At 39.7% G+C, this 23,326-nt stretch overlaps 1 protein-coding gene across 1 annotated transcript in view; it reads right to left on the reverse strand.

The window, feature by feature from the left end:
- The window catches only part of mettl24 (methyltransferase like 24), a 40,695-nt gene that overhangs the window by 16,639 nt on the left and 730 nt on the right, over positions 1-23,326 (reverse strand). The window contains exon 2 of the mRNA XM_085372981.1: positions 1,905-2,003. Within this exon, the coding sequence (XP_085229107.1) occupies positions 1,905-2,003 (99 nt within the window). The remainder of the gene's footprint in view (positions 1-1,904; positions 2,004-23,326) is intronic.

The following is a 23,326-nucleotide window of genomic DNA, read 5'->3' on the forward strand; positions in this document are numbered from 1 at the left end:
GTTTGATCCCTGGCTGCTCCAGTAAGCATGCCAAATATCCCCGGGCAAGATACTAACCCCAAGTTGCTCTCCAACGCATCCATCAGTGTATGCATGTGTGTGAATGTTAAATAAAAAGCACTTGTATAGAAACAGCATAGAAAACAGCTTGTGAGAATGAGTGTGAATGGTGTATAAAGTGCTTTGAGCGCTCAGGTAGAGTAGTAAAGCACTATATAGGGAGTGCAGAATTATTAGTCAAGTTGTATTTCTGAGGAATAATTTTATTATTGAACAACAACCATGTTCTCAATGAACCCAAAAAACTCATTAATATCAAATGATGAGTTTTTGGAAGTAGTTTTTAGTTTGGTTTTAGTTTTAGCTATTTTAGGGGGATATCTGTGTGTGCAGGTGACTATTACTGTGCATAATTATTAGGCAACTTAACAAAAAACAAATATATACCCATTTCAATTATTTATTTTTACCAGTGAAACCAATATAACATCTCCACATTCACAAATATACATTTCTGACATTCAAAAACAAAACAAAAACAAATCAGCGACCAATATAGCCACCTTTCTTTGCAAGGACACTCAAAAGCCTGCCATCCATGGATTCTGTCAGTGTTTTGATCTGTTCACCATCAACATTGCGTGCAGCAGCAACCACAGCCTCCCAGACACTGTTCAGAGAGGTGTACTGTTTTCCCTCCTTGTAAATCTCACATTTGATGACGGACCACAGGTTCTCAATGGGGTTCAGATCAGGTGAACAAGGAGGCCATGTCATTAGTTTTTCTTCTTTTATACCCTTTCTTGCCAGCCACGCTGTGGAGTACTTGGATGCGTGTGATGGAGCATTGTCCTGCATGAAAATCATGTTTTTCTTGAAGGATGCAGACTTCTTCATGTACCACTGCTTAAAGGTGTCTTCCAGAAACTGGCAGTAGGACTGGGAGTTGAGCTTGACTTCATCCTCAACCCGAAAAGGCCCCACAAGCTCATCTTTGATGATACCAGCCCAAACCAGTACTCCACCTCCACCTTGCTGGCGTCTGAGTCGGACTGGAGCTCTCTGCCCTTTACCAATCCAGCCACGGGCCCATCCATCTGGCCCATCCATCTGGCCCATCAAGACTCACTCTCATTTCATCAGTCCATAAAACCTTAGAAAAACCAGTCTTGAGATATTTCTTGGCCCAGTCTTGACGTTTCAGCTTGTGTGTCTTGTTCAGTGGTGGTCGTCTTTCAGCCTTTCTTACCTTGGCCATGTCTCTGAGTATTGCACACCTTGTGCTTTTGGGCACTCCAGTGATGTTGCAGCTCTGAAATATGGCCAAACTGGTGGCAAGTGGCATCTTGGCAGCTGCACGCTTGACTTTTCTCAGTTCATGGGCAGTTATTTTGCACCTTGGTTTTTCCACACGCTTCTTGCGACCCTGTTGACTATTTTGAATGAAACGCTTGATTGTTCGATGATCACGCTTCAGAAGCTTTGCAATTTTGAGACTGCTGCATCCCTCTGCAAGATATCTCACTATTTTTGACTTTTCTGAGCCTGTCAAGTCCTTCTTTTGACCCATTTTGCCAAAGGAAAGGACGTTGCCTAATAATTATGCACACCTGATAGAGGGTGTTGATGTCATTAGACCACACCCCTTCTCATTACAGAGATGCACATCACCTAATATGCTTAATTGGTAGTAGGCTTTCGAGCCTATACAGCTTGGAGTAAGACAACATGCATGAAGAGAATGATGTGGACAAAATACTCATTTGCCTAATAATTCTGCACTCCCTGTATAAGAACCAGTCCATTTACACTTAATCTGTCAGTGGTTTTAATGTTGGCATTTTAAATGAATAATAATCAAAAATACATTTCGGTAGCAAATGAAATTTAAAAAAAAATCTCACTTGCTGAGTTGTGATGTAGCTGAGGAACCTTTTAGCTTCATCCTCCAGTGACTGACTCTCACTGGCCCAGGGCTCCAGGTCTATATGCCACCGTGAAGTCTGAATAGGGGAACATACGCATATACATGAACAGTTACAATGGAAATAATATGAAAATGAGCAACTCACTAACATCAAAGTAGGCCACTCACAAGAAATCCAGTGCAAGGACAACAATAAAGGGAGCTTTATTCTTTCAGGTATTATAACCCTCTTGTGTATAGCCACTGATAGAACTAGGTCACAGTGTGCTCTGAGGAAAATTTCCCCCACACACACGTGTTAGCGACAAACAGCTAAAGTTCATTTCTGTTGTTATTTTAGTAAAATGGGGACTGCTAGCCTATTTACTCACGTGTATGCTTTGCTGGAAGGTATGGATTGAGCTTTGTTTGAAAGTGGAAGAATAAGATCTTAGACCCCTTCATCAGGGGGCTTTAGCAGCTTTAGCTCTGTGCTGCATTCCTGAAACGTGGCAGAACCTTGCTTTAAAGCCTGCTTCCATGCTACAGGAATGCGCCTGTTTGTGATTAGAGGAGGGTTAAAGAGTATGCAGTACAGAGGGCGACAGAGACGGCTCTGTGATGATGTATTCGTTGCTTGTACAATCATTTCTTGGGTCAAACACCACAGCCAAGTGTTCATTAGCAGCCCTGGAACAAATTATCTGCTGTGGTTTGACGAGAGTGCACGTCCCTGCCTAGGGCGCTCCTGTGTATGGGCACTGCAGTTTATTTCATAATTTCCCATAGCTGTGCAAATTAGATTAGGCTGTCTTTACTGACAAGATCGTGTTTAGGTTTGTTGCTGTGGACACGTGTGGCATGGTTCTCTCATGGTTAACGTGGCCTCAACACAGAGGACTATAACTAAGACATTTGACACTTTCACTAACTGATCCTTCTTTTAATCTTCATTGCACATGTACACACACTAGAGCTTATACATATATTTAAAAAAATATATACTTGAGTCTATACAGTGCACACTTTGCTTGACTTTTTACAGGTCTGTACGTAACCCCACACCACTCTGCTAATATGTTATCTGACAACACCATATGTGTTATTTTCTTCTCCACTGAGGCAGATCCTGGACCTGCCAACACACAAAAAATCTGCTTTTGCTTTAATGGCTGCAGAGCTTGATCCACACGACACTTTTCAGTGTTTGGCATCAAGCCTTCAATCGATTTACAGAGTGTCAAAACATCCGAATGCTTGCCTTGCCTCAACCCATCCGTTCTTTTCTCTGCTTCCTTTTATATCATGGCTTCTGTTTTCTTTTGTCTTTCTCGGTCTTCTAATATCCTGTTGCTCTTTTCATTGCCTGTTTTTTCTTTCTTCTAACATCCTGCGTCCCCATTGATTGTTTACTTCTGCTTTCTGCTGGTCTCTATCACTGACCTCAGCTTCGTAGTTAAAAAGGCACTCAGGACCCACAGACACTCACCGGCCACTTTGTTAAGGCCAGAGGTCAGAGGTGAACAGCCAGACTCCTTCGAGCTGTTAAGAAAGTAGTAGTGACCACTCGTTACAAACAGTGCACATGACATCAAACCTTGAAGGCGACTGGCTACTGTAGCAGAAGACCACACTGGGTCACACTTCTATCAGCTAAGAACAGGAAGCTACGGCTAAAGTTTGCGTTTCCTTTCCAAAATTGCACAAAAAAAGATTAGAAAAATGCTGCCTGCACGAGTCTCAATATCTGATGCAGTATTTGGATCAGAAATTGGTGTAAACATCATGAAAGCATGAATCCATCCGCATTAGTATTAAAGATTCAGGCTGGTGATGTATGTGTGTAATGGCTCATTAGTACAAGTTAAGCATTTATGAAATGCCACATCCTACATCCTGAGTATTAATGCTGAAAATGTCCATCTCTAATACATGTTTATATAAAGAAAAATGCGATAACAGACACTGAAAACAGAACAGGTTTTGTTTTTAAAATCTGTATGTGTATCAAGCACAGAAGAGATCATTATCTGACAAATATGCTTGCGCATTATGAGATAATTTGAGTGCTATAGTGGCAGCTATGAGTGATGGGTTGAAGATTCGAAGAGTCAAGGTAAATAGTCATATTGGCATTAAACCCATGGTAAAGCATATGTCTGAAGTGTCTTGAACATAAACTGGTTAATTGGTATAGTCATATATTTACTTCTGGACAAAACATCTCCAGTGGAAATATGCAGCTTCTCAACAAAAAGAGCTCAATTCAATAAATTTAAAGCTATTTAAGCATAAACCATCATCATTAATGTACAGCAGGGCTGCACAGATTTTGTGTTTATTTAATATCAGATGCTATGAGTGTTAACAATCATTGGGCTGTCTGTCTTTTGATTTTTAACTCGTGGAGTATTTGTTGTTTAGATTCCACCATATAATTTTAACTCAGGCCATAAAAAAAAAATCTCTCTGGCAAAGCCCCCAGTCTGACAAACAGCCCCTGACAAAAAGAAGAAAATAAAATGCCACTTCTAATCAACATTGTTCCTAAACTGCAGTATTGAAGCCAGGAGGGTTTTACAGAGACAGAAAGACGGCATTTGAAGTACATTTACACGTGTACAAATAACATCTACCTTTCTGCATCCCGGGGACTCCCAGAGCTCTCTGTCTGTGAGCTGCCCTTTTCATCTCCTTACCCAGTCCTCCCTGAACAACTCAGCTGTCAGGCCCCATACATCACCCTGGTACAGGTTGGGACTAGGGTACTGATCAGAGGGCAGATATCTGGGACAATGAAGTCTCTGGGAGGTTGCAGTATGTGCTGTAAGCTGCGGTTGAATAGAAATGGAAGAGGAAAAGGACAATGGGAGGTTCCAAAGTGCTCACACAAGCACGAGTGATCCAGCACTTTACAGCAGAGAAGGAATGGAAATATTTGGAAGCATTTGCCAAGGGAGGAGGTGTCTGTCAAAGATTTTATGGCTACTTTGAGACTTTATGGCAGTGCTGGACTGGAATAGCCAGCCTGACTTGTACAGTGCAAGTTTAAATCTAGTGTGTTTATACTTCCCTCAGAAGTTAAAATGATTTTTGCCTTAATGGGAAATTAAAATAAATTCAATCTTTAATCAATAGGCTTAAAGTGCAAAATAGAGACTATGGGTTTGTGCAGGTTCTACACTGTGCATACCTATCAGGATTTTTTTTTCCAACTGGTGATTATTGCTGAGCAGTGATGCGATTAGTGCTAAACTATGTGTTCAGTCAAGCAACAACAAGTCATCAGCACCTAAGGTAGACAGAGAGAACATCACTCATCAGCGATGCAGCCTTAGTCCTGTGAAATTAGACATAATTCTGTCCTCAGCAAGAGATTTTAAGGTTGTTGCCTTTACATAGATGACATGGTCAGTGGAAATGAATTAAATAGGGGGTTCGTTAATCTGAAAAAAAAAATGTACATGAAACATTATAACAAGAAAAGCATGTCTATTGAGGAAAGCAGCAGCCGAAATACAATTACAGCGTCCGATTAAGTGTGTGAACTGAGTGAGGTTGAAGCATCAGGTGAATTGGAAGTGCTGAAAACACTTAAAGATTCAGTTTTACCCTCGAGCACTGAAACGAGTGGAAATGTCTGCGTAAGTGTAAGTGATGAATTAAGGTTGAAGGGTGAGTTAGAGTGGAGGAGCTGAGAGAAATTCAAATTAGTGTCAGTTCAAGTGTGTCAGCCAAACTTTGTCAGTGGAATGACAACAGGAACTGTAAAGCTTTCCAGAGGCTTGCTGCGGAAAGTCTGAATTTAAAGAAAAAAAAAGATTTCTCACAAAATATTTCAAAGTATGTGGCAGCTGAAATTAAAATCAAGAAGCATTTAAGACATTAAATAAAAATGATGAAGGAGACTGCTTGCCGATTTCGGTGTGAGAGCTCAGTTAAGTTGAAGTATCACTTCAATTAAAAATCCAATGAAATGGTGGAAGAAGTGCTGATATGTGCTTCAGTTTAAGCCTGGCGAGCCGCATGAAGCTGAAGCACAAATGCTGAGACAAGCAGAAGTATCAGATCAGATTTAGCTAAACTTCAGCTGCTGACAGGAGATGAACATGCAGGTATAAAAAAACTAATACGTATTGTTGATCTTTGAAGTTAGAACTAAAAATATATGCAGAACACACATTTTTATTTTTATCACCATAAAATCCCAGAAAATGTTCCAAGAAAATTCTACTTTTCCCTGGCAGGTAGGAAAACCAAACCCCTGGTATGGAAGAGAAGCTGCAGGAAGGGTTTGTGGTCACGGGAGTAGTGACTATGGAAACAAAATGATTTGAGTACATAAAGTAAAGACTGAGCTCTCTGGCAAAAAATGAGCAGCATTAATTTAAAAGAGCACCTTGCCTGCTGCTAACCAGGTGGGTGGGAAATACTTTACTTTAGGGTTTTTGGCAGTCATTGGCACAGATAGCAGGAAGACGGGATATCTTTAAATGTCAGCAAATTCTGGATGAAAATGTCATGCACTCAAATAATGAAACAGATCCGAGACATACCCGAAACACCATCACTGGCAGCTTTTATTATGAGGTGCTCAAATATCTGCACAAACTACAGTTAATGTTTACACTTTCCATGAAATAAAGATTTGAGGGGTTTTTGTATTTCCTTCTTCTTGCGTTAACCCCCCATCCACCAAAAAAAAAAAAAAAAAAAAAAAAAAAAAATCAAACAAAGATGGAATTTGCCCTTCTCCACAGCCTGGGAGCTGGGTGTGTTATTGGATCGGTGCCTCTCAGCCTGGGGGAGAGGTGTGAGCAGCCAGGCCAAGCATGAATAATCCCTTGGGGAGAACAGGATGGATGGGTGAACAAGAGATGACTGGATAAAGCAAGAGAGGACTGTCTGCCAGAACAATGAAGGCAGTAAAAAAGAATGGAGAGGTGGGAGGTAAATAACATTGGGTGGAGCTGACAACAAACACACAAATTGTGGAAAAATGAGAAAAAAAGGATGAGTTACACTTTTTTTTTTTTTTTTTAATTGCCTTTACAACAAGAATGAATTAAGTCTGTGTATGTAGCGATCGCTGACAGTGTGGGCAGAGTGTCTGAGAGGACACGGCACAATCACCGCTTGGATAAACAAATTCTCATTAGTGTATCAAATGTCATGCAGGACCAAGCCACAGGTGGGTTGGGTCTGCCTATTTCGAAAACATAAGGTGTCAGAGTGAATGCTGCCAAGTCACTCCTATCCACTGGTAGAGTGCCAGGGTGGCTGAGTGTCAGACCTGCTGCTCATTTTAAGCTATTGCTCTCATCAGAGTCCAGACACTTCAGAAAAATATCACCAGGCTGTACAGTTAGGAGGTCAAAGCTTTTAGTTCAACAGCATGTGGACTGTTTTTTAACACCATGAACTGTCCTAAAGTTCAAAAAATGGTCTTTGACGAGGTGTATTTTTCTGACAGCTTGGACGGAAACCCAACAGTATCCAATGGCAAGCGAAGGTCAAGACGTGAAACGGGCAAGTGGGCAGACAGAGAAGCTGCGGTTTAATGAAACAGCTGGTGGCTGATTCACATTAACCTCCCTCTGTTTCTGAGTGGGTGGTGAACCCAGGTGTGAGATCATATCAGAGATTTATGTCCCACAGGGTTGTGTTAATGTGGTTCAGGGAAAATGCAGAAAGATTCTGATTTTTAATGGTGTTGTAAACACTGGTGCAATGCAACATTTATCACACGACGAAGCTTGATTTCTTTTAAATTAAAATCTGTAACTACTATGAAGCCTGTTACTAAATACAAACAAATCTACATAGTACACACATGACTTCAGTGGCAGATGGGGACATTTCTGAGAGTGAAAAATAGTTTCCCCTTCCAGATTTCTTAGGGTTTTGTTTTTTTTTGGACATTTGTGACACTTACATGTTTTAGTTAATAAAGCAAATGTTAATTTTACGCAAAGACAAACCCAAGTAAATATAGTTTTTGATGATGAAAACTTATCCAACCATACCTGGCCCTATGTGAAAAAAGGCTAAACCTCATAATGGTATACTCACTTTTCGTTTTTACGCCAGATTCAAAGAGTTTAACTTTTATCTCGTCAGTTCATAGACTATTTTCTTGCTGATCATCAAGATGTTTTTTGGGGGGGGGTTTGCAAAATGACCCCTTATGTTCTCTTTAGTCAACTGTTTTCACCATGGAACTTTCCCATAGACTCTATTTATACACAATCTCTTTCTTATTGTTCAATAATGAACACTGAGCTTAACTGACATAACCGAGGCCTGCACTTGTCTCGGTTAAGCTGGTATAGAGTGTAAGATATGTACATTAGTAGATCCCACATGCTGATTTTAATTTGAGATACAATGAATTCTGATCCTACGGTCTTACGTACATTGCTGCTAATTGTAATGGTCGGATTCCATAGGTATCCATGTATACTTGGGTTATTTAGAGGAGATGGACGGCCAAAATTATTATATTAAGAGCAAAATCAATCATCTATTTACAGAACTGATAGTCTTTCAATACGACGTGACTGTTCTGAATGGTATATAGAGGATAGAGATGGCACGATACCACTTTTTTATGTCCGATACTGATACCGATATCATAAATTTGGATATCTGCCGATACCGATATGAATCCGATATAGTGTTTTTTAATCAACAAAACTGTTTTTTAAAATATCTTGCTGCATTTTGCAAGTCTGCAAGTTCATACTCAAGTTTAAAACAACAACTACACTAAAGCTATTCTGTTATACCTGTATACAAAAAAAATATTTCATAGTTCAGCAATACTGATCAATCTAATAAACTTAGACCTACACCATCCTCCCTGTTCTGGTATTTTAAAGAGTACTTAGCGTAAATATTAAGCAACCTAACTAATAGGGTTCCAACTCCCAGCAACAACAAAAATAAATAAATAAAAAATAAGGAACCACCCCTCACGCGCCACCTCATGATGCTTAATTGACGTAATCAACCTTAATTTGATGCAGTGTGAAAAAAAATGCACAGAAATCAATTATTTTTCAAGAAATATTAAATAGATTCAACATCTTTCTTCAACAGAATTGCAGACTGCACAGATGGTACCTTCCCAAAGTAAAAAGTACTATAGCTTACTAGGGTATATATTAGACTTAATAGTCACTATATACAGTAATTGACTTCTATTCATTTTACATCAAATTAAAACTTTGGGTGTCAGATAATTATTTATTAAAAGCTCGACATTTTAAATGAGAATAAGAAAGAAAAGTATGTCTTTGTGCCCCCTTTTCCCTGTTCATGCCCTATCGGCCCCCCTGGCTAAACTTTGCTAGATCCGCCCCTGCACAGTTACCAGCGTCAGCTACGTAGAAAAAGATCCTGGTGTAGAAAGAAATATTAAATAAATTCTAACAACAGCTTATCAAGCTTAAACGTGCTGCTGTTGTTCAGCCGCTGGTTTCCTCTTTCTGGTGCAAAGTGGGCCAAAAACAAACTAGAGACACAGACTCGCGACAGAAAAGCCGATCAGCTGATCATTAAGCAGTTTCATGATTGAAGTAGCAGCCGGAGAGCGAGAGGCAGTCGCTCGTTAAGCTTAACGTGGGAATGCTTTACAAACATTCAGAGATGGACTTACACACTTGCTTTACTTCTCTCGGGGATAACTTTGTCGGAGATGAAATGCCAGGTTGCTAGCGAAGCTCCACATGCTATCCAGACCACCGACAGGTCCCGCATGCCACAGCCGCTCTATCACGTGATGCATACTGCTCCGACGTGCTAACGTTCTGAGGTGAGTTACGGCGTGTTGCAAGTTTTGCGAGGTGCTTTCGTGATATTTAATGGATCGGATTACATTTTTTATTTTTCTCCGATATCCGATCCAGTAATTTAGGTCAGTATCGGACCGATACCGATACGTAATATCGGATCGGTCCATCTCTAATAGAGGATAATCTCAAAGAATGATCCTCACTAAGCTCTATCATTCTGACTAATCTGGGATATTGTGAGACTTGGATATAGACCATATACAGTCATCTCTATTCCTCTGGCAGGCCCGGCTCATCGGCCAATCCCAGCTCACTGACAGCGTACAGTGAGAGACAGGGAGGGTATAACAGAATTAAAGTGGAGGATTACACTGATCTTTTTTAATAAAGGCAGTAATCTCAGAAGACTTGAGCCTTCATCTCGAAGGCAGTGGAAGGCTGCAGAGGAGTGGAGGGATACACGAGGAGGAGGAGGGCTGAAGCAAAGCGTTTGGATGAATGACGAAGAGAAAGCAAGAAATTGGAGGTTGAGGCACAGACGGTGAGGAGGGAACGTGAAGATCGTCTTTGTATCTACGCTGTTTCTCATTTGCAGAAGTCTACGAAGCCACATCTGGAATGCGTTTACTGTAAAAGAGAGACTGTAACGTATGAATCATGTGGGTGAAAAAGAGAGAAGCTCTAACTGGAATACAATGCACCCGGTCGATCCCAGAAAACTGTTTTGCTTGACTTTGAGGTTTTGCATTCATGCGCAACACAATGTGTTACATCACAGATATTGCTGCTGGCAGCAGAATTAACCGCCCCCGTGCTGTAGACCAAAGCTGGTCGAACACCGGCACATGTCCATTTTGACTCTGCATTTTGTCATCAATTGCATGGCAGCAGCATTTTGTGTCCGTCTAGTTTAAACCGAAACATATCTGCAAGCAGCACCCAAGTGTTTTGGGTAACAAAGAGCTACATTTCCTTTTTTGCAGGTGTATCACAAGCACACTCAATAAACTGTGCTGGATCCATGAGTCTTTGCAGCCTTGAATTTCAGGAGTAACATAGCAGGAGAATAAATAACAGAAATTGAACTTAACTAGTTATATAAAGCATCAGTTCACCAAGACATAAAAGAACAGGATAGTTTCCTTTAAGTGTCGAGGAACAATGTTAGAAAACCTATCAAGAACTCGGTTGCGATTGCTGACCATTTTCAGCTCAATATTTGCAACTCTGAATGGGAAAGGAGAAATCGAGGCACTCCACAACAAGAGCTTGTCGCTTTGCCATTAAAGCTCAATCTTTTTCAAAGCCACAGCGGCTGTTAGAGAAAGGAAAGGCAGTGGTGTCTGACTTGGTTTGATAGATTCCTATCAGCCAATTGTGGTTTCCAGTTAACACTCAGCACATCCACCGGGTTAAGAAGCGGCTCTTGTCAGAACAGAAGCTGATCACTGTCCTCCCTATTTCATGTACACACACAAGCGTGCATATTTGAGACCTGTGTGTGGTTTGTGCAGTCGTTTGGCTTGTCATGACACATGCTATTAACTTCTATAGGAACCGGCTGTTGCCTTGGAAACGCCTTCCAGTCACATCATGGTAATTTTGCTCATGCATGCATTCATAAACTCAACACAGGTATAGGTGCTCCCATGGACTGAAATATTTCATATATAGCTATTTTGCATAATAGAAAAAAAACAGAGTGACACTGCTGAAAATACCCCGTCTTCTGTCTGGATTGTGTTGTGTTTGAATTGGGCCCTCTTGGCCAGCATCTCAGGAGACAGATGGGGCCTCATTGTTTGCAGTTACAATCTCTTTGTGTGCGTGTCTGTGTGTGTGTGCGTGTATGTGAGGCGATCTTCCTGGACAATATCCTAGATCTGAGATTTATGTTTGATGTCTGGTTGGGAAGAGCAGAGGGAGCATGCTGAGCACCATATGACACTTTCTTCCAAAGATGGAGTTGGAAAAAAACCCCAAAAAACAAACAAACAGGGAAACTAAGACAGACACATGGAGGCAGCAGTTTCCACTCTTGGCTCTTCCTCATTTTCTTTCTTCCTTTATTCATCTATTAGTCCGTTTGTGTCTTTTGTGTAAATAATTGCAGTACAGAAATGAAAAAAAAGATGGCTATATCATATAGCAGTATACAGATATCTTGAGCTACCCCTCATTTCGTCATCCTTTCTTATTAAAATACAAAATAGTACAAAGATTTTTTGACATTAACATGTGCAAACATACATGGAAATGTTGCATATGAGGCAAAAACAGACTTTGAAAGTTAGCCAACGTTTCTTCTGTTCTAAGTCAAATTGATCCCTCATTTCTTCAAGAATATAGAGGTTTGGGCTCTGAGGGGGGCAGTTCATGACTGATAGTTTGCCATTGTGTGTTTTTCTACCTGAATATAGTTTTACTTGAGTGGCAGTTTGTTTGGGATCAATGTCATACTGAAAGTTGAAATTGTTTCCCTTTTTTACGAATGGCTTGTTTACAGCCATCTACTGTTTGAAGAAGAGTAGATACTTCTGAACCTTTAGTTGATGTATCTTTCAGACCCTCTCTCAGGTTGGACAGGCTGGATTTTTTCCCTGTTTTTAAAGGACAGGACTTTCAGATATTTTTCATCTTCTCTAGTTTTTTAGGTCTGACACTCTTGTGTCCTTCACATGTGCAGTTTCCTAATTTTTTTTAAGTACACACTGCACATAATGCTGAGATATTAAAGATTTTTTTGGATAATAATGCTTTGGGAATCAGTTTGTTGGAGCAAAAATAATATATTTGTCAAAATGTGTTATCCTTGGCATCTTTCATGGATTCGACTAAAGACATAGGAACAAATTTTGTTTCTGCAACAGGAATTCTCTTTTTAAGCAATAAAGTTTTTTCTTTGTCAAGTTGTCTGTTATGTCTAGACACAACATTTTTTGTGCTTGAATGGTTCATATATGTAAAATGGCTTAAGGAGCAAACGAAATTCCTCGAAAATGGTCAGGTACAAGGACTGGACTGAAAATGAGTGAAAAAGCAGCCAATGACCAAAGACAGCCTGTGAGACCTCCAGAAAGCCTGGAGAAGTATTGCTCAGGGAGACCACTTTACCTCTTACTCCTTGACAGCACTGTAAAAAATGTGATTATACTTCAACAAGAGATTCACTGGTGTCTAAAAAGTTGATGTTCTCTCTTGCATAGAACATGGGGTGGCTCAAGACTTTTGCACAGGGCTGTAATTTTAACGATAATCCTTTTTGTGATATTCATGTATAATTGTTTTTTTTTCCTTTGTGTTTCCCATTCTCATTCTCATTTCACATTTGTTTGTCATTAACATAACTTTTATAGAGTGAAAGACTTTAAGGCAGAAACTTCCTTTCCAAACAGAGATAGCACCGATTTAAATGAGTCTCAAAGCAGCTGCATTCTCTTTAAATGATTGTTCTTGAGGTTCATTGGCCTTCTCTGCTGCTGAGTGGTGTCTGCTGCCATATTAGCATGGTCCTACTGAAATTTCTGCTTCATTAACAAGCAAGTGTTTTGCTGACATTCTAAGCACTGCTAGCTTGAAAGCTGAATTCACAACCTGTGTGTGCATGCATTCATAGATGGGCATTGAAGGTGAGCAGCAAAGATGGGAGTGAGGGTGTCCAGTTTCAGAGGTCAATGCACTTATTCATGACGGTTTGGATGGAGGCTGAGAACTTTCTGGAATGTTCCAGACAAGTCTGAAGGGAGTATTGTGCGATCAGGACATTGGACTCAGATCCTGACACTGAACGCCCTCTGTCCTCCATTGGGCGTCTTTGTGTGATGGCAGCTAGCACACAAAGCAGACTCACTGTAACATAAAGTGCACTGAGTGATTTGTGACTTTCCTCCAGCAACATGTGGTTGGAGGTTGGGTTTGTACAAAATAACACATTTAAAAGTTGAGAGTGAAAGCTCCCAGCTGTTATCTTAACAGTTTGACAAATCAAAAGAGTATTAATATAGCCTTGGCTGCACTAGGCCATGTGCTCTCAGTTGTTTCTCATGGTTTAAAAAAAAAGTGCAGATAGCTTGCTCATGAAAGTAAAATAGTCATATTTCTATAAACTCTTAAGAAAATAGGTAATTGATTATCTGAAAGCTCTCTTTGTGCTCTCCCTGACATAACTTGGCACAACCACGTAGTAGCTTGTTTTCTTTTGGCTGGACTTTGATACTAATCTCATATTGAGAAAAAAAAGCTACGTGCCTGTCTAGAGCTGTTTGTTTTTCTAGGGGATGGTCTACGCATAATCTGTGCTGCAATGTCACTGCAGCAATATGATCCAAAAGTTGAGAAAATCAAAGGTTTTGTATGTCTAAACATATTTACACCCCTTTCTGTGATTTTTCTGCCTGCGGTTAATGCACAACTTCCTATGTAGCCTGCTTGTGAGGTGCTTGTGATCCTGCGGTAAAAGCGGATTATTCTGCTTGTGCTGTTCTCTAAGAAAGATCACTTAAATAAAGTCGGTTTTGCACTCAGTGTGGCAAATGCAAACCTGAAATGCCACAGCAGTGCGCTTGCAAGTTTCAATGAATTAACAACAAAACCTAGATGCTTTCTTAAAAGTTTATAGTTTGCAGATGCATTTGCTTTGCATTTGACTTTATAAATATTCGACTTTAGTTTAGTCAATTGCCCCTCCCCCCCCCCCCCCCCCCCCAAAAAAAGAACAAGTTTCAAATTGTGAGTTTAGATTGGTGAAAAACACTAAACAAACAAAAAGATTTATGATTAAATCTTTGCTTTGTAAAGTGACTAAGTGAAGATAGTGTCTGCATAGCCTTTACTCAATACATTATTTATGCACAGTTCATCTGCAGAATTGCATGGCAATTGCATTATTTTTTTAAAAGTAATGCAGACTTGATGGTCACTTTGATGGAGTACACTCTGATGTAATGCTATAGGGTTTAGGTATAGGGTAGTAAATGTGCTAAAAACATACCAAGCCACTGGTATGGTTCTTTAAAGCTTCATAGACTGTGCATTAGTGATGTGTCGGTCGCAAACGAAACGGATCTTAGAGCCGACTCTTTGAAGTGAACGATGCGAGCCGTGTTTTTTTTCTTTTTCTTTCTCTCACCCTCTCTCTCTAACTTTTTTTTCCGCTTCACTCCGCACGCGAGCCTCGTGCTTTGCGCTGGGAAGAGGGGGGAGGGCCGGTAGTTACACTCGCAGTAGCACAGGAACAGAGCCGGAGGGAAAGAGAGAGAAAGAGAGCCAGGGACAACAACGTCACATTAGAAAGGTATAGTAATCATCCACAACTATTTTCAGTTGCGGATGATAAAGGATTCAGAAAGTTTATTCATGCAGGCCCATATGACAGAGAATGTCCATCCATCCATTCGCTTCCGCTTATCCTTTTCAGGGTCGCGGGGGGCGCTGGAGCCTATCCCAGCTGTCATAGGGCGAGAGGCAGGGTCCACCCTGGACAGGTCGCCAGTCTGTCACAGGGCTGACAGAGAATGTGTATCTTCTTTTTGTTTTCAAATTTTTTCATATTTATATTTGATTGTGTTGTGGTTTGCAGTGTTTTGTGTTGTTTCACTTTAAATTTGTTTAAAAGGAAAAAGCTGAAAATTTAAATAGTTAAAAGTTGAAATGTAAATAGTTGGTTTTTGTATTATATGATTGATTTATTACATTTTATGTGGAGTGAATAAATAAAAGTATATTTACGATGGCCCCTAGAGACAAAGCACGTACAAACTCCGAAGCACGTACAAACACAACAGAATGCTCCAGGATGCTAGGGGGCAGTGTTGAGCTTTTTGTTACCTAGTGGCTACACTAGCCAGGAAGTACCAATAACTGGATTTGGTGTGTGGTAGTAACAGGTAAATGATTTTTTTTTTTAATTATTTGAATATATATGAGTGCTTGTGTATAAATACACAAACAATACACATATGCTTTCAATTGTGTAATTTAAGTGATCTAGGTAGCTCTGTTTTGGAAGTTCAGTTAACGCTAGAAATGCATTTTGGAGTTTGTACGTGCCTTGTCCCCAAGGGCCACTGCATATATTCATATATAAACATATATAAATAAAACCACTTTTTTTTTTACATTAGTAACTCCTTTTGTGCATAATTTTATATTGTTGTTGATAATAAATTAATTAAAGCAACACAACAACCTGAAGAGCCGGTTGGGAGCCGAAAGAGTCCTGTCATAAAGCTTGTCTTTTTAGTGAGCCGAGCCAAAAGAGCCGGTTCTCTAAAAAGAGCCGGAAATCCCATCACTACTGTGCATACTGAGAAGTTTCTCAGGCACTTTTATCTATATTTATATTTATTTTTGGCAGGTGTGTCAGATTAGCTAAAGTTTATATTGACATTTCTGACAAGTGACTGAAGAGAAAAATAAAGCTCTCTTATTAAACATAAGAAAATGTACAGTGACTACTCAGCTCATGTGTTACAAATTTGTCATTATAAGATTATATACGTTTTTGTGGAGTTCATATAGAGATGTAAATATTTTATCTGCAACATGCAGTGTTGCTAATGGATATGGAATTTTTAGCTTAAGACCAGGCAGGTAATGTACCAGCTTTCTTAGCACTTAGTTCTTGTGACTTCTTAGTTCTCTGAGCATCTCAGTTGGTGCTTAAGGGTGCCAGTGATCTGACTTGAGTCACACCTTTGGGATTATACAAGGTCAACCTCTTTTCTTCTTTTCAGCAGTCTTTTATCTTGCTCTCTCTGTCTGCAGAGGCAAATCTTTCAGTTTTCCGTGACATAAGGAAGGTCATCGGGTGTCTGCTTAAGAAAATCTACTGGGACCTGATACCGCCTGGCAGAGATTGAAGCAGGATTGCTTTTTCTGTTCTCACTTTATCCTAACTCTGAACTAATCAATGCTCAGAAGCATAGTGTTCATTGATAATCAAGCTGTTACCCATTTGAACAAAAGTAATTAAAAATTGCCTTGCAATGAATGAATTTGTGTCTCAGCTAATTAAAAGGATCATTTGAATTAAACTGGAGACTGCTTTGGCTTGTTGGTTGTTTTTGAATATTATAATTATAGGTTTTGAGGCCATATAGTAGCGTTTATTCTATTCCTACAGACAACAAGCATGTAGTTTGCAATTTTGATCATCTTTCACTTTAGTGGTTTGATTTACTCTCATGAGAAAAAGTTTGACACGATCACTGTTTTTGTCTCTCACAGATGTAAATTGATTCATTTTGACTCAAGGCTACAGATAATGTGAATTAGATTTTGGAGCATTTGTCTTTAGATGTCATTTGAAGCTGGAGTTGGAGCAGTCCCATCACATAAAAAATGTTAAAAAAAAAACTAAACAAATGCAGTGGTTGAAAAAAAAAAAAAAAAACCCCAAGAGCCAAAAACCTCTGGAGACCTCACTCTATACTCTAAATTTACTTTTAAGGGAATCATAATGTATTTTGCATATATTCCTTTTGTTTTCTTTATAGTGCAGTAAAAGTCAGGCAAGGGTAGCATGACCAATGTTTACTGTGATTCCACAAACATTATGTAGGTAGCAGGTAATGGATAATAACTGGACACGAGTAACTTGAGCTTAATATTATAATATAACATTTCTAACTAGGTAGACAGCTCGTTCTCTTTCTCTTGACAATGCTTTCTTTAAAGATATAACATATTTTGGGAACAACTTGAAAGAATGGCAAATAGCGTGATATTTAGAAAGCCTGTATGCCAATATCGTTCCCTACATGTTGTCGACAAATATGCAGTTTTCTACAAGACTGCAAGAAGCACAATAGCGACAACGACAACATCTGACTGCAGCCACAAGACGGCAGTAATGTAAAGGATGGATGCACATATTAATTGGCATGCGACAAGCTTTATGACAGGACTGTCTGAGATGAAAGGAGAGAGGTCAATTTGCTTTGGTACATTTTCACTTATATCTGTTTTTAGATTTGACAAGGCAAGCAGTGCCTGCCTTGCTTGTCCTGATGGAACACCACTGGTAAAATAGTCTAAAATGAAAAGAGAATCCATGGTTCATCTTTGCTTTTCACTAGTGATTTACTGTATTTACAGCCTGTCTGTGGGCTTTGAGGTTCAGTGTGTTTGACATGTGATTGGCAGCCGACCTATCTACAAGTAATCTCTGAATAATGCTGCCACTGAATTCCCGAGTAAAAGCTTTACAGGTCGCAGACTCTCAAAATACATTCACAGTGTGAAATAGGACACTGTGGATATGGAAGGGAGACTTGAGAAGATAGCTATGAAGTGATTTCTGGTACAAGTAGCAATTTATGAATAGTACTCCATTTCTATATGAATTTTGATGATGATGATGATGATGTTTTAATATTAAGTGATGGCAAGGTTGGTTTTAGATTTTAGAGTTCATTACAGAGAGTAAATGCAGTAGTAACAATCAGTAATGTCTTTTTTTAACAGGAAGCAGTCAGACTGAGTAGAAAGTGTCCTTAAATTAAAGAAAGTTGCTCCAAGCACAGATTTCTTCCTCTTGCTTCATAGCAAAATTGTGGACTGAAACAACATCACTGTATTAAGATTGATCAGTATGATGCATGCTGTTGTTGCTGCTGAATTTAACTGCGTTTAAGCAGTAAATGATTACAAGTCAATACTTTGAAAAGCATAAGCTCTATTTAATGTTACATTTCAGTGTTATCCATTTTCCTCAGTGCCAGAAGTGTCTTTCTGTAACACAGCTGAAAACTTTCTTAAAACAATATTACTACAGATACACCTCTTAATTCTGAATGCTCTGCTACGCTCAGCTAAAGAATTTTAAACAACACAGTAATTTGTCTTTTCAGTTTATACAACCTCAAAACATCCAGGGGTCAGGGGATTAACATTTCTTTACAACATACTACATCTTTTTATGCTTTTTATAAAGATTATTTATCTAGAAGACTCTTGAGATGGACAATCTACATTGATTGTTGTATTGTTAGGTTTGCTGTACATTTGTAAATGTACATTTGTAAATGTACAGCAAAGACAGCACTGAAGTATTGATCACTGGTAGTGCAGGTGAGCTGTTAATACAAAAACCTATTAGCATCACAAACCATACTGTACACAAAATTGGACAGGGCACTAAACTACTTCTTAGTCATGCAAAGCTTTAAAGATAACAAGATGTTTAGTCTTCACAACAGATGCAACAAAACTTTGATGCCCAACTCAGAAAAAGTTGATATCCGACCTGAGTGCTTCCTCTCGCCTTAACATCAGCATAAAAACTGTGTGCCAGAAACTTCATCATGCATGTGCATTGTGTAATTATATTATATGGACCATACAGGGAAAAATTGAGATTACATACAGACTCCTAATACTGACAATTTGTTGCACCACTACAACTGCTACACATCAGGATATATTGTTACCACTTTTTTTGTTGCAAACCTTTTAACCTTATTATGGCTACATTATACAATGATGGTATTTGTTACTATTATCCAGTTATGGCAGTGGCGGCCCTTCCTCTCTAACCAATGGGAGGATAGTAGGTCAAAGCAGAATCCGCATAGAAAGAATAGTTGCTTAAATTAGCAGATATAATATGGTGACTTCTCGTGACTTTGCAAGTCGCCAGCATTTCAGCTTGGGAGATGGACCTGCGTTGGAGTGTGTAGGTTATATATTTTGTGTGTGCGTCACTGTGAGAAAAGGCCAGCAGTCTGTTTATTGCTGTTAAAGTCAGGGGGCTGAGTCACCAGAGCCCTGCTGTGTTTGCTCTCTTCTGTCTTTCTTTCTTTAGCCCTTTTCAAACATTGGATATGTAACATTGCTATCCCTGTAAATGTGTTAAATGTGACAGAATTCTGCCATTCAGACACTGGTTTCCCCGTGTTTCCCCTTCCACCCCCGCTGCTGTTGTTTTGACCAGCACATTTTATATGTGTCTATAATTTACCAACTCACCCCTCTGCTCCTTTCCCAGTGGGGAAGAAAGACTGCATGAGGTAAATGATTCAAGAAGACTCACGCGTGTGTGTGTGTGTGTGTGTGTGTGTGTGTGTGTGTGTGTGTGTGTGTGTGTGTGTGTGTGTGTGTGTGTGTGTGTTTTAACGTGGATGTGTGACAGCCAAGAGATTACATTTCCTTTAGATTGGTTATAAAAAAGACCCTGAGGCTCTAATTCACACTCATACCTGTACAGTTTATTAAGGGAGACAGAATGTGTCAGCAACCGTCTGTTATTCAAGGTGGTAAAGTGTGGTACAGTAGCAACCTCTCCTGTGCTTTACCCTCTTGAATGAGTTTTAAAATGAGATTTGCCTTTTCTAATGACCTCTCACTTCATCTTGCTCAGAAAATGCCTCAAAGCTGAAAATCGTTAATGTCTGACATTTTCAAAGTGTAGCAAAGATGACAGATCAGCAAGTGCTGTGTTTATAAAGCTGTTGTACTTAAGTTGCTGGTGTGCAGTAGCAATATCAAGCAGCTAATGTGAAAGAGAAAATATTGTATATGGATTTGTACAGACAGCTATACATTAGATCTGTGTATCATTAAGCCCTAATTACTAAACACAGGCTTTATTTTGTTCTTCAATTATCTTTTACTTTTATTCGCTTTTGCTCAGAAGAACCTAAAAACTGTTAGGCCTTGTGCATTTTTGATTAAATGGATGACCACTACTTTATCCATCCATCTGGGAATCTATCCCAGGTATAACCTGATAACCTTTCAAACCTATCCTCTATTTACAAATTAACATCTTTTGGTAGGGGGATGAAGCCAGATTACTCAGAGAGGCACAGGACACAGAAACTCTTAGAAATTTGACCGGTGGATTTGAACCCTGACTTCCTTGCTATGAGGAAACTGTGCAGCCACCTACTTTGTTCAGTGCGTGAATATTTTGTGATCTAATGACTTGCTTCTTTATCATATATGTGCAATGAGAAGACCTGGAGACCACAATTACTGTAAAAGGCTTAAAATGTAGCTAAGAGGGCCTTAAAGTGCGAACCAAAACTGCATATATAAGTATCTGCACTCAAACATTATTTTCTCTTGCAAACACAAAGCAATAGTTTTAAGTAAAATGAATCTGAAATCTATAAAATCAAAGATTTATTTATTCAAATAACTACAAATTTAGGATAATTTGCTTGGTATAAATGGAATGCATACCAGTCATGTCAATTTCATTTGACCTGATGTTTTACGTTGCACTTCTGTAACAACACTGCACGGAAAATTTACATGTAATCAAATAACTTCAAGTCAGCCATCTGGTAATAAACGTTATGTGACATGCTGAATTGTTTTGTCAAATGTTGTTTCCCTTCTCAAGACTCGTGTTCAGCTGTTGCTTGTAGCATTTTCAGCAGATCTGTTACAGATTTTTAGAATCTGAACACAACAACTGATACTCTAGTCTATTTGTATGGGGTTTATTAATGCACCTCAGTCTGAATACTGCCTCACGTACATGTTATCAATTGTCTGGTCAGAGCTGTTTAGTTTCATGAGTCATCTGTAACATAGATGCAGTCACATGCCCCTTCTTTTATGTAATTCGTGAAGATCATCCAGCCATATGAAGAGGTATAAAAGTACGATTATCTTTACTAATTATCAATTACCTTCACCGCAGCTCACAAGGAGGTAAAAGTGTGAATGAAACCAGTTGTGTTCATGGTAGGTGTAACACTTTCCACAATAGTGGCATTAATACCATCCATCTTCTTCTGCTTACCCAATTTAGCATCAGCTGGAGACTATCCCAAATGCCATAGGGTGCAAAGAAGAGTGCAGCTTGGTCAGATTGCCAGTTTGTTGCATGCCTAACACAGAGAGAGACAACCATTTGCACTCACATTCACACCTATGGGCATTTCAGAATAACTAATTAACCTAACCCCACTAAGTGCATGTCTTTGGGGTATGACAGGTAGCCAGAGTACCCACAAACAACATGCAAACGCCACACAGAAAGGCCCCAGGCTTTGTGCCGCCGTGGTGCCTTAACTGATACCCAGATCTTTTAAATGGCATAGAAAGGTGGACTGGGATAAGGTCTACATGCTCTCATTTTTACAGTACCAGGAAATGCTGAACTGAACAAATCATTCAGTACATAAATTCCTAAATCAGTGAGCGCTTATAAAAGCACAATGCTTTACAAAGCCTCACCGGAAATTAGGTTTTAAAATGTAATTTTCCTTACGGCAGCCTGCAGCTTTTTATTTTATTTTATCTGAGTTGCATGAATATGTTCAGGGAGAAGAAAGCAGTATGCTAGTGAGACAGCAAGAGAGCGATGTTCAAGGAAAAGAGAGAACATAAGAGAAAGACAGGTTAGAGAAAGTGGAAGGCGGGTTTGAAGTTTTAAAGTGATTCAGACAGCAGAGATGAGGAAGCAAAACGGAGCATGAGAGGGACAAGGTAACATGACAGAGCAAAAGCGTTAACACACGTCTTCGAGATGAGAGGGAAAGGAAAGAAAAGCACAGTCTAGGTAGAGAGGAAGCGAGAGAGCTAAATAGCAGCAGCGCATGACACAGAAAATTTTATCTGGGCACCTCCGGGGCATCTTAGGAGACAAATTTTATGTTAGAAATTAGGTGGAGTGAGCATATGGTGCTATGTAATATTGATGGTGCACAAGTGCCCATCTCAAGGCATGGAATGATAGCCCTGCAGTGATTTTTCACGGCATTTAAAACTCTTGTGCTGAGGCTTCTTTGTCTCTAGTTTAGGTCATTAAAGATTTAAAGACAGAAAAGCGAAGAAGCATTTATTATCCCAATGTAACAGAATGAGAAACTAAAGTAGGGTGGAAAGAGCTCACCGTGTGTGTGTGTGTGTTGCTGGTGGGAGGGTTGACAGAAATTGGCAGTGAAAGGGGAACAAAAGGAAGAATGATGGATGGGAAGATCAAATGACAACATGAAGGCAACGGCGGAGAGCAGAAATGAATCAAAGAGAAATGCATGAAGAGACAGCAGAGGGGAGGGAAGTGGAGGGTTGTTAAGCTGCTGCACTAACACACCCTTCGTGGGTCACAGGGTCAAGCTTCTGGAGTTCATGCATGTGTGTGTTTGAGTGTGTGTAAAGTAATGTTTGCTCCAGAAAAAAAAAAAAAAAAAAAGGGGCAGGGATAGCTCAGTAGGTAGAGTGGTGGCCCCATGATCGGAAGGTCGGGGGTTCGACTCCACTGAACGGCTACCCTGAGGTACCCCTGAGCAAGGTACTGTCCCTACACAACGCTCCCCGGGCGCTGCACTGGTGGCTGCCCACTGCTTCACTGGGTGAATGGGTTAAATGCAGAGGAACTATTTCCCTATGGGGACTAACACGCACACTTTACTTTAGAACACACAAATGAAGTGTTTCTTTGTTAGAGCTGACTGTCTTAGATTTGCAGCTGATGCACTAAGGGAGTGCTTGATTTGTCATTGTGTGTTAGGCCAACACTTGTCTCAGAAAAATAAATGCAGTCCTGTACTGCCAGAAATCTGAGTGGCAAACCCTCTCTTCTTTGACATCAAAGCATTTCAGAGGCACTCGTTGAACATGCATCAATTCTGCTGCCTGTTCTTCCATCATCACCCTTCTGGGATTT

Source organism: Diplotaxodon limnothrissa, linkage group LG15 (genome assembly GCF_057381915.1).
Source record: "Diplotaxodon limnothrissa isolate DT_005_m linkage group LG15, D_limnothrissa_male_GT1.1, whole genome shotgun sequence".
In the NCBI taxonomy this organism is placed as follows: Eukaryota; Metazoa; Chordata; class Actinopteri; order Cichliformes; family Cichlidae; genus Diplotaxodon; species Diplotaxodon limnothrissa.